This window comes from Nanorana parkeri, unplaced genomic scaffold, assembly GCF_000935625.1.
Source record: "Nanorana parkeri isolate BGI_ZX_2015 unplaced genomic scaffold, ASM93562v1 scaffold1116, whole genome shotgun sequence".
NCBI classification, from domain to species: Eukaryota; Metazoa; Chordata; class Amphibia; order Anura; family Dicroglossidae; genus Nanorana; species Nanorana parkeri.
Window position 1 is genome coordinate 41,799 of NW_017307384.1, and position 12,496 is coordinate 54,294.

Genomic DNA, 12,496 nt, shown 5'->3' on the forward strand with positions numbered 1-12,496 from the left:
ATGTTTCTGGTACAATGATGTATACATACATGTAACGTTCTTCTTAACAAGTAAAACTTAATTCATCATTCCTCAAGATTTCAGTGCTTCATCTAAACACATAAACAACATTATAAACTAAACCGAATAATTAAATTGCATACTATGTATCCAAAGAAACTGCACAGGACATGCAGAGGCAGCAGTAGTGAAGACCCAGATTTATGTTTTTGGTGAACAGAGTGGGAGACTGGAACCTTTTAATATTCCAGAGATCATATCACCAAATGTCATATAATTAGCTAGTGCTCATCTCCCTGCAAGAAATCATGACCATAAGTAAAGAATATTAGAGCATATTACAGCTTCCAGGTTCTGTCATGGAAAATATATATTAGAAATCTCTTAACTGGTCACTATGACTACTTGACATATACCTTGATTAATAATTACATTTTGTTCTTTATATCTATCATTTAATTTCTGTTCATGCAAATATATATTTTTCCAAAGAATAAATGGTAATCAGAGACTTTTTGTTATTCATATTCAAGTTTTCTTTTTACATGTATGCCTCATCATAGGTCATATCAACCATTGGTATATTAGACATATACCTTATTTTGTTTTCTTTATTCCCAGGGAATGCACTACTGGTTGCCCCAGTATTAGACTCAGGTGTTAAATCCATTGAAGTTCTCTTTCCTGGCAATGGAGAGGTATAGTGTAACTTATTACTGGATCTAATTAATGAAATGCGGAATATATATGTTTACATTCATTAACGAACCTTGTTTAAATAACTATCCTACCTGGCTCGCCATTTTGTTATGGAAATTCACTTGGTTCAACACACAAATCCATGCTGCGCTAGAGTGCGCCAAACACAAAGAATTTCCCCTGTGCTTAAAAGCACAATTGTATTACGCTCTTTTGTGCGAGGACTGGCAGTACCTCCTTTTGAGTCATGTAGAGTTAGGACACAGGAGACAGATGCTGCTTGCTTGCTAATCCCATGTTTAGAGAGCGAGCACAGGTATGTGTTTATTGTTTTATACCTGCCCGACAGGAAGTGATGTCAGACAGGAAGTGATGTCTCAAACAGCAAACCAGGAAGTGATAGCAAACCATCACTTCCTTACTACATATTAACATATCAACACAACATATCAACATATCTCCAATTACCACTGGAGAACCTTATCCAGCATTGGTCAGTGATCAATGCCCAATAACGTTACTATGATTCTCATGCGTGCTTATTTACAGGGACAACGTCATATTATCTCCAGCGGTTGATCAGGCGCACTAGAGAGAACAAACGCACGTTCCTTTCATAAAGGCAGATATGTATCTTAAATAATGCTATGTCCTCAAAGCAAGTTGTATACACGCCAAACCAATAAATCTGCGCACCGCGCAGGGGCCCTGGCTTGGCGTCCACACATTCGCTAAGAAGACACTGCTCCGCCATGCATAAGATATCTACTCCAAAGGTTCAACCCCAGTGCCTATTTAAACCTAGACACAGAGACATCTTGACAAAATATTACAATACACTAAAAACACATCCTAGTAAAATTTCCACAACATCAAGAATTAGGAATTTTACTTTTATTTAGGAGACTTGAATATTTATTTCTGGGCACTACCCTCTCTAAAGAAAATTCTCTATTTTTGGCAGTGCTGGTATGACTTCAGGAAATATACACGTGTGAAGGGGTCTCACAGACAGAAAGTGGCAGTGACTGTGGCAGAGGTGAGTGTAGATACCATTTTCCAAACATTGTCATTTTTATTAAACACATTTGTTTTTTGTTCCCCAGTCAGTGATATAGTAAAACATCTTGTGTATGTGGTCATGGTGCTGATAAGTTTTCATTATGATATTTTCCAAGATCTTGTATAAGATTCTTTTTCTAATTCTACAGATTCCAGTATTTCAGAGGGGTGGATCCATTATCCCCATGCACACAACAGTTGGCAAGTCAACGGGTTGGATGGCGTGTACTCCATATGAGTTACATGTTGCACTAGATCGGAAGGTACATTTATCTGTCAAAAGTCAGCAGAGATATAGATATTTTTTGAATGGTCACTTGTTTATTCCTGTTACAGGTTTTGTATTGTTTTAGAGGCCCCAAGGCATTTCTTATTTTCTTGGCAAACAAAATATGCACATCATTTTTTTAACAACGTTTAGATAAATTATTTTATATTTTCAAAAGTTTTTTTTTATCATATTGGTGACAAGCAATAAAGACATAGAGGGAAATTGATCAAAACTGGAGTTGACAAAATCTGGAGCAGCTGTGCATGGCAACCAATCAGCTTCTCTCTTTCATTTTCAAACCTTAACTGAACAAACAGTAGAGAAAAGCTGATTGGTTGCTATAGGCATAAGCTCCAGATTCTTCTTCTCCAGAACTACATTCTGGTAACAGATGTAGTTATTAGAGTGATGTGACCTGAAATATTGGGGGCTGGGATAAAGTCCCTCAGAGTACAGTGAACAGTAAAGGAAGAGAAAAAGAAAAATGTAAGATAGAAAGTAAAGGGCAGTATAGTGTCGGAGTCCCTCGGTTTGTTCATCTCAATAACATTGGTGGCTATAAGAATGTTAGCCTGTCTGTGGAGAGTGAGAGGAGAACATATTGAATCCAAGGGCACAACGCTTTGGGGAGATACATTATTTGTAGCTATATTTATCCCATTATGATTGGAGGTATATTTGTGCCTTCATGAACAGGGAAATATTATTGATAAGGCTTTCAGGTTTTTTTCTAAACCAATGTAGAATAGTATTCACTTCATCTATCCTACTTTACAGTAAAGGACAGAGAGAGACACGATGTAACATCAAAAAGATATTTAGGCAACATATCATCAATATCAGATGTTCACTGTCAAATCACAGTTATCACTCTCGTGTCATCTTTGTACATTTTGGGGATACTTGATTTTAAATAATAGCAGGTTTACAGATTTTATGTTTCATCTAAGGGTCTATTCACACCATAACACATGCACTAATGCAGTTGCATTGCGCTGAGTTTGCAGCACAATTTGTAAAGTGTTTGATGTGCATTGCATTTAGGGCTGCAGCTAACGATTATTTTCATAATCGATTAGTTGGCCGATTATTAAGTTCGATTAATCGGTTAATCGGATAAAAAAGAGAAAAAAAGGCTCCAGTGATGGACTACTAGTTTGTATTGAGATTGTAGTCCATCACCGGAGCAAGCTTGGCGCGGTGGAAGTAAAAAAAAAGTGTGGTGTGCAATATAGTACATTATACAGCGGCGCAGTGCAGAATACTAGCAGCTATAGAGGAATGTAGCAATAGTACATTATACTATAATGTACTATTGCTGGGATTTGTAGTCCTCTGTAGCTGGCGAGTGCTGCATTGCGTTTTTTGTTTTTTTACCTGTGAGGTCATATCCTTTTTCCTTTTATATCCTATTCTTTGACGCGTGAAAAAAGTAAAAGCATTCTCTACTTTTTTTTTTTCTGTACAGCTGTATCAGCAACGTGCTGATGTGAAATGGCCTCATTAAATGTTACTGTTTTTTGAGTGCTATGCAGTAGCAATGCATTGAGAAATGCATCCCAATGCAGATGGTGTGAATGGACCCTAATCCCTTTCCTTTTTTCACAATAAAGTCATTTAACAGTTACAATTTCTATGCACTAATATAGTCACTCCAGAGTGAAATACATGTGCATAGTCCACCGTGCTGGAATCCAATAGATTTAAAACAGTGATATAAAAGTAATCTTTGAATGGCTTCAGTATGTTGCTGTGTCAGACATTATAAATGTTTTGCAAGTATGCCCAGCTTTATTTTCTTTCCAATGGGTGACATGTAATTTTAGGTTATGATTTACTAACAGGGATTTGCTGCAGGGGAGCTCTATGTCGACGATGGCCACTCCTTGCAGTACCTGCATGAACACATGTATAGTCATCGAAGATTTACATTTTCAAGAAATGTTCTGAGCTCAAGGTAAGAATACCTGTATATTAGGTGGTGACATTTCTAATAAAGTTGCAAACAAGACTGATGTCCATTCTCTCCCAGCTCTGACAGTTGTGTCTAGAGCAGTTGTGTCCAGCTTAAAGGACCCAAGGTCCACATTTGTATTCACGTGTCAAATGGAGGGCCGCATCTAAAGTAGCCCTATGCTATACCTTGTCCAAGCTACAAGAAGCCCCACGGCAATACAGAGACAAGCTCTTGTGGCAGAGAAGAATTTCTCCCCCTCCTCCCCGAACTTTTTAATTTATACAAACACAATTTTAAAAAGTTTACATATTTAGCCCCCCATCACCTTTTGTGGCATGGCTACTAGACATTTAGTGATTTTCAGAGCTATAGTCAGTCTGGTTCAATTATAGTTGGCATTTATCTGGTCGGTTCCAGGTGTTCTGGCATTGATTGTACCTGCCTGAGTGGAGTGTGACTCTGCTGCAGTGTGGGGCAACCAATGGAGGACACTGTGAGTGTGTGTGCAGTCCACCAGGCAATCACTGGGGCTCTCATAGCCAGTGGTGCATGCTGGGACAGGGCATATATACGCAGGAGAATTGCCATGTGCTCAGTCCAGTTCTGGGATAGCCCAGTGTCCATTCAGGGCTGGGGGCTGTCAAGCCTGCCCCCTGCCTAGGCCTGTGGGTGGAAATTCTTGAGTGTGGAAAATGCTCTGTTAGGCGTTAAGCCTGGAGGAGACATTTGTTGCTGATTGAGGAGGAGGAACTGTGATGCTCCCCCCTTCCTGTTCACTAATCTTCTTTGAGTATTATGAACCCAGAAGCACTATGCTCTGAGCAATTTTGGGTTCAGAATAGTCAAATCTCAGCCAGTTTGGCCAGGGAATAAGCTGATGGAGCACAGTCTGTGCTTAGTTGGCCTCAGCAGAGTGCAGAGGTGAAATTAGGGGTCTAATAGTCCCCTAATGTCTTCTTAAAAAGAACCTATCACTTGCACTATTCTATCACATACGGGGCTTACCAGCCTTCTTATGATGGAAATAAAAGTAAGTTAAAAAGGTTACAAAAATGAAAGCTTAATAAAATAAATTAAAAGCCCCTGTACCTACGTACACTTGCATACAGACGTGCATGTCTGTGCCACCCATATGAAAACAACAGTTGCATCACACATATTAGGTATGACCATGCACACCAGAATGAGAGAAGTAGTTCTGGATCATCATTCAGGCTTAACTCTAAATTGATGAGCTGTAAAGACATTTAAAGCATTGCTTCGTGACTGCACGCAGTTAGGGCTTGATCATGGTATCTGTTTTCTTGACACAATCTAATCTTTTATGCTTTACCAAAAAAACTGGGGATTATATATTAATATATTAGTTTAGTAGCACAAATATGTGACATGAAAAATTGCATCCCCCACCATTTTATTCTACAGGGTCTCTGCTTTCAGTAAATATATAATGTATTGGGGTTGAAAGTGTAATAGTAACATAGTTCATGTGCAAAAATGTCATTCTATTGTGTGAACAAAGCTGAAATAAATGGTTCCAGCAGCTAAAGGGTTACAACCCTGTGACCACAGCCAAATGCTCTTTTGTTTGAAAAAAAACAACTTGTTATAACAGACATAGAATGTTTCTCTTTATTTAGTTCCGCAGATAAAGAAGGTCACCACACAGTGAATTGCTTCCTGGAAAAAGTTTATATAATAGGTTTGAAGAAATCACCTTCTGAAGTCACTGCACATGACTGTGGTAAGAACTCTGGTTATCTCTTATTTCTAATAACTCAAACCTTTCACTAATACTTTGGTTTTCATAAAATGATGGCTGCGGTTTTTGGTTAAGAATGAGTCCCTCGTGATTCATTTAACAGTTCAACAACGAATAAACCACTTTCTGCATACACTAGCCATTCAAATGCGCAGACCGATAAAAAAGCAGGTTACAATTAAAGGCTTAATCGACCTTTTCCCAAACAAAATTGTAAATGCAGCAAGATTGATCTCATGATCAGTGTGTATTTACTGCATTTTTGCATTGAAGCCTGCAGAGCATTGCACCACGATCAGTGTATCGCCGGTGCAATTTATCTGCTTTTTATTGTCTTTCTCCGGCCTCAGGTCTTTATGGAGGTACGGATTTATGGTGCTAGAGGCTGGACTACATGAGGAAGGGAGAAGTGGGATCTCTGCTGCAGTGTTTACAGTCCCTCTGCCCCAGTGGTAGATGGGAGAAGTAGTAAGTAGTAATTTATGTAAAAAAATCCCAGACCTGAAAGATGCAGCTGTACAGGTGAAGCCATACATTAGATATCCACTGTTCAATACTTGTACATTGGTAGCTATGCTGGAAAAGTATGGGGCTGTTACTGTGCAAGTGAAGGGATCTGCCTAGAACAATGGGCAACATCATTTGCACAAAAATAGCATAGGGGTGTATATTTCTCTCTGTACATCATGTAGAAGTACTTATACTTCAGAAACCTGCCTTAGAATCCTGGGGAAACAGCAGGGGTGATGTAGCATTTGATGTCTAGATCAACCTTTCTCAACCTTCTGGCTGCCTCAGGTGTGCCTTGAAATTTTTGTACATGCCTCTCCTTGGTACTGATAGGCCACCAGCACCATGGAAATGGCATGCGCTAATCTATTGGGGTCCAAGAAAAGGAAGAAATGTCACCATTCTACAGGCCTGCTCCACCTTCTACCCTCTGCCACAACTGTGGCTACTGAAGTAGGACTCTTGATATAAAGGGAGGACTGAAGACTCTGATTTGAAGGGGGAACTCTGATTTGAAAAAGGGCAACTCTGATATAAAAGAAGAGGGCTCTGATGTGAAAAGAGGCTTCTGGTGTTAAGTGGGGCTTCTAATGTGAGGGGGGGACTCTGATGTGAAAGGAAGGGGCTCCTAATATAAAAGGTTCCTCATGTAAAGATGGATTCTTACGAGAAAGGGGGGATTCTGATGTGAAGGGAGGAACCTCTTTTTTGTGTGTTTTGGTGTGGGGTTCCACCACGTCACAACACACGTCTTTTTTTACATTTATGTTTTTTACATTTTAGACTGTGGTTTCTTTGCGTTTTGCATACCTTTAAAAGGTGCCTTGACTAAATCCAAAGCTGTCAGGCACTGGTCAAGATGGTAGGACAATCTTTAGGATAAACACCAGACACTCAGAAGCCCTAATATTTGCTATGTAGTCTAGCCAATAGTAGACTTTGATTCCTATACTAGTTCTGTATGTTTGCTGCCCTTGCACAGTCACATTGTTGTATAAACCTAAAGGAACAAATTTAATTGGTGCTGAGGTTCAGGGCTTAGACTGGGATAGGGGTCTGATTGAACTCAAATGATACTATAAGTAAACATACGTTTCTATGTTTTGATATAAAGATCTCCTTTAGGGCTGGAATTGGCAGCAGAAAATGTTTTCAGTCCTTTTCCCATTCTAAGCTCTGATGAAGGGGGAGTGTTGTTGCCTCCGAAATGCATTGGCTGTTTTTTGTTTGATTGAATTCTGAACAATTAAAAGGCACTTTTGGACTCGCATTTTGGTTTGGCGCCCTTTATTTCTGATCATTTAGTATAACAACACACAGGTCCACATTTTTACCTCATGGCGTATTATATAACATAATATAATCATAGTAGGCAATCTTTGTTTTGAAAAAGTATCAGATAACAACACATTATATAACATCGCATCTGGTGGTGTCATATAGTAGTAAAAATTGAATATTCAATACTAGAAGCCGTTTGCAAGTAGTAAATACATTCCTAATCTCGCTTTATCTGCTATATTGATTATATTGACTATGTAATATACAATGGAAAACACGTGTACAGTATGCCTGGAATGTGAAGTAATAAAGTACAAACATAACTGCTGACTCCTCAGTTATGATCTTGGGTGAAAGGAGTGGAAATATAAAAACAGGAGGATGCAGACAAATCAAATTTATAGTCATAAAATCAGAAGACTCCATATTCAATCAACATTCTGTTCTTGATATTTCTCACCTACTGCCCAGTCCTACCTGTCCCGTCTCTGGATGTATACAACTCTAAAGAGAGGTATTCATTGTAGATCGTCAATAGGTGGGGTGCAAAGGATTCCGGGCTCAAGCATACAAATGAAATGGAGCCCAACCATAATTGTGACACATTACATTATGCTTAAAGGAGAACTATGAGGTGAGTGATTTTCACTCAGCCTCATAATCTGAGCGGACCTGTGACAATGAAACTGTCACAGGTCGGCTCAGTAGATCGGGAAGTGAACGAACACATACGGGCGCTCGTTCACTTCTCGATCCTGTGGCGGCAGAGAGCCGTGACAGGGGAGAAACTGGATTCCCCCCTCCCCTGTCCGATCCTCCAGCGCTGACTGGCGGAACGGACGGGGGCGGGTACAGCTGGCTCTGCCTCTAGATAGGCAGAGCCAGCTGTCACTCACGCAGCTGGGCGGATCCAGACATAATTGTCGGGATCCGTTCCGGCTGCAGCGTCACAGTATACCGCAGAATGTATGAGTACAGATGACTTAGAAGGTTTGTTTCTATTGTGAGGCCTTACAGGCATATTTTTGCTTCCATCTAGGAGGAAAGAAAACGGTGGAATTCACGTACAACAGCCAACTTTGCCTTCTGAGCCTGGAGAACCTGTCCCTGCAAGTCTGTGCAGACTGGGAGATCCACATAGTCTGATAGTGCTGCTAATTCTGCTGCTTATGCCAGCATTTTCCTGTCAGATGTCACATTTGATGTCTGTTTTTATTGCTGAATGCTGATTTTTTAATAAGGTGGATATATACAGTACGTTCTGCATAACCGACATGAACCCTTTTACAGTCGAGTATTTTTATCTTTAATATCTACCATATGCCTCTTATTTTTGTGATTCAGCAGACGGTCATGTTATTGTATATTTGTGTGACCATGCCCCATTCTTCCTGCTGTTCACAAGCTAAGGTCACCACAGTGGCCAAAGGTGTGTCACATTGATATTGGGGGAAAAAGTCTACTTTGCATTATACAGTTTACATTGTAAACTCTCATGGGAAGGAATCTCTATGTCCTTTTTGTTTTCACATCATGTACTTGGTCTTTTTTTTTACATTTTATTTTGGCCAGCTGGCTGTAGACTAATGCTGGCCATACAGGTGAAACTCGAATAATTAGAATATCGTGCAAAGTTCATTTATTTCACTAATGCAACTTAAAAGGTGAAACTAATATATGAGATAGACTCATTACATGCAAAGCAAGATAATTCAAGCCGTGATTTGTCATAATTGTGATGATTATGGCTTACAGCTCATGAAAACCCCAAGAACCCCAAATCCACAACCTCAAAAAAGTAGATTATTACATGCAATCAATAAAACAAGGATTGTACATAGAACAATATCGGAACTCTGAAAAGTACAAGCATGCATATGTACTCAGTACTTGGTTTGGGCCCCTTTTGCAGCACTTACTGCAATTACTTTTGCACGATATTCTAATTATTCGAGTTTCACCTGTACACTGGTAGATTTTTGCACAAACGTTCATACAAAAAATCTCATCAAAACTTTTGATAATACTTGTAGAATATTTGTTACACCATGGCATAGAAAAAAAACACTGCTCCTCCACGGCTTTAGCAGGGAAAGACAGCCGTGAGCTTACAGGCAGGAGTAGATCCTCACTCCAACCAAACAGGTATTTAATAAAGGAAACATTTGGCTGCACTCCATTCCATGCTGAATCAGATTACTGAGAGTTCATCAGTGACACTAAGTCCTGCCTGAGGTCTGCTCCCTCTGACATGTTTCACCCAACCCTGGGCTTAGTCATAGGGTGAAACATGTCAGAGGGGACGGACCTCAGGCAGGTCTCCGTGTCACTGATGAACTTTCAATAAACTGATTCAGTGTGGAACGGAGTGCAGCCGGATTTTTCCTTTGCTGTAGACTTGTAGAACGTCGGTTTAAATTCTTATTTGATTTTAATGTTCGTTTTTTTAAATGAATGGAGTTTCTCAAACAAAAACCTCAATCACTGTTGGAATTTAGAATTTTCCATCCTGTTCCTTTGATTTTTTTTTCACCGCTGTGGGGTATTAACTGGTTGAAAATTGAACACATTTTCCAAAACAAATTTTTTCAATCGAAACTCTACTTGTGTATGGCCAGCTTAAGAATTGTTAGTGCAGTACTGGATTTTATGTGTGTGATTGTGCTGGAAATGGTCTGAAATGCTGTTATTGATTTTATATTTTAAAGCCCAATTAAACTTTATAAAATCACTTCACTAATTTTAGTGTGAATAAAAACAAAAGGTTTGCAAAAGCTTACTGTTTGTTGTTGCTGTAATGCAGCCACAGTGGGATAAATCAGCCAGTCACCACCAGCATGCTCCAGAGAGGATTGCTGTTATCCCTGTAGTGGTCTGAAATGCCCCCCATTGAGTCAATGCCAGGGAAGTGCAGCCAGCAAAGTTTGCGCTCCGAGTTGGTTCTATGTATCAGCCGCAGCTGAAGGTGGGCTTGTGTGAGTAGAGGCTGTGATTGGCTGCTCCGGTTGAGGCAGTCAGTCATATCACTCAAATCTAAAATCTGGTCCTTCTGTATAGTTAACAGACACAAATAGCAGTGAGAGAAGCACTGCAGGGGATGGTACTTCAGTTAAGGTTTTTTTTTAAAGATTTATTTTCCAGTAAACTATAGGCAATTATGAATTAAGGTGCACAGTGCTAAGTATATAAATGACTAATAAAATATAAAGTGCGATCTCATTCAAATCAGTAATTGTGTCCTAGAATAAAGTGCATCAACCAAACAATATTGCTATAATTAAATATACAATAAATTAAGTTTTAAACTATGAGTAGATATTGTGCTCCTTAATAAATTTGTTGGAAATTTCTGCATAATAAGAATTATTATTCGTTTTGATCCGGTGATTGGAGAGGTGATTGCGATACCTGCATTAGCATCTAGCCACCCCTCTCTCTCATTCCGTTCTTCATCGACCCTACTCCAGGCACCCAAGGTGTGTGATTATCCTATTTTCGGTCCCCTGAAGAAGCAAATTGTGAAACGCGTCGGGACGAACTCTCAGATATGTGTTTGGACATTTATCCACATGGTCATCAATTAGAAGGGATTTATCATGTTGGAAATTCATTAGGATACTGTATCCACTAATGTCTGTGATCATGGATGTTTTTAAAGTAACAATAGGCCTGAGACTACACACATGGGGCTTATGATTTTGTATTTTTATGGATGAATTTGCATATTGCATCAAATGGAATACATTTTACTGTATTTGTATGTTAAATACATTTTTGATACATTTTACTTATGCATCGGTTTAAACCTCTCTATAAAGCCCTTCAACACATATTTATTTCTGATTTACAATTATTAGGGTGAAAGGCAACCGTAGGGAGCCTATGTAGTGGCAGATCACAAACCTTTTTAGACAGTATAAGTGAACAGAAAGGATAAGAAAGAATATTGTTAACCCCCACCACCCTCCCCAGCACCCAATACGAATGTAGACCTCTGACAAAACCCTTGGTTCTGTTCACAATGGCTGTCACTAAGCTTGCATTCTTTATTAACTTTTATAGTATGCCAATATACGAGTCCTTAACTGTCAGCAGAGGAGAAATAGTGGCTGAACTAACTGCTACAAGATAATACAGTAATTATAACACTTTGTAGGAACTGAAGTACTGGAGCAGGGGACTGCATTGAGTTTTACTTTAATGCTATGCTTACCTCATCTCTTCCACACAAAAAAAATAGTGTAATGGAAACTCCATGGTAATATAGATATTTTTACATGATTGTTAAGGCCAGGTAAGTATGTTGAGATAAAGCATTTACAAGAAAGCACTGCTAGGTGTGTTTTATTATATTTATTTTATTATATTGAAAAGTTAAAAAAAAGTGTTCATATGTATGTACAGTGAGGAAAATAATTATTTGATCCCCTGCAGATTTTGTAAGTTTGCCCACTTACAACGAAATTAAAGGTCTATAATTTTTTTCATAGGAGTATTTTAAATGATAGATACAGAATATCAACCACAAATCCAGACAAAACACATGATACAAATGTTATAAATTGAGTTGCAGTTCAGTGAGTAAAATAAGTATTTGATCCCCTACCCACCAACAGGGGCGTTTCCTACTTGGTGATTCCTATTATTGTAAACGCTAGGAAGTTCACTTCCCACAAGGTCTGCCACCGCATATGGAAGGCATACTTCACCTGGTGCAAGGAAAGGAGCTTTCATACCAAGAAATACTCAATGAGACGGATCCTGACCTTTTTGCTATCAGGCCTGGATGAGCATGTGGCTCTGATTACCATCAAGGGGCAAATCTTGATGTTCCTGAGACTGCTAGCCTCCCACTCTTTAATTAAGACCTTTGTTTAGGGTGTCTCTCATGTGACTCCCCCTGTATGTTCATCCTTCTCTCCATGGGATCTGAATTTGTTTCTCTTTGCACTTT

The 12,496-nt window shown here is 39.1% G+C and overlaps 1 protein-coding gene across 1 annotated transcript in view; it reads left to right on the forward strand.

Moving 5' to 3' along the window:
• Positions 1-8,782, forward strand: part of GANC (glucosidase alpha, neutral C) — a 47,482-nt gene extending 38,700 nt beyond the window's left edge. Inside the window, exons 14-19 of the mRNA XM_018567925.1 lie at positions 622-698; positions 1,664-1,738; positions 1,911-2,024; positions 3,877-3,989; positions 5,630-5,733; positions 8,582-8,782. Coding sequence (XP_018423427.1) covers positions 622-698; positions 1,664-1,738; positions 1,911-2,024; positions 3,877-3,989; positions 5,630-5,733; positions 8,582-8,688 — 590 coding nt within the window. The 3' untranslated portion in view covers positions 8,689-8,782. The remainder of the gene's footprint in view (positions 1-621; positions 699-1,663; positions 1,739-1,910; positions 2,025-3,876; positions 3,990-5,629; positions 5,734-8,581) is intronic.
• Positions 8,783-12,496: the final 3,714 nt, after the last annotated feature.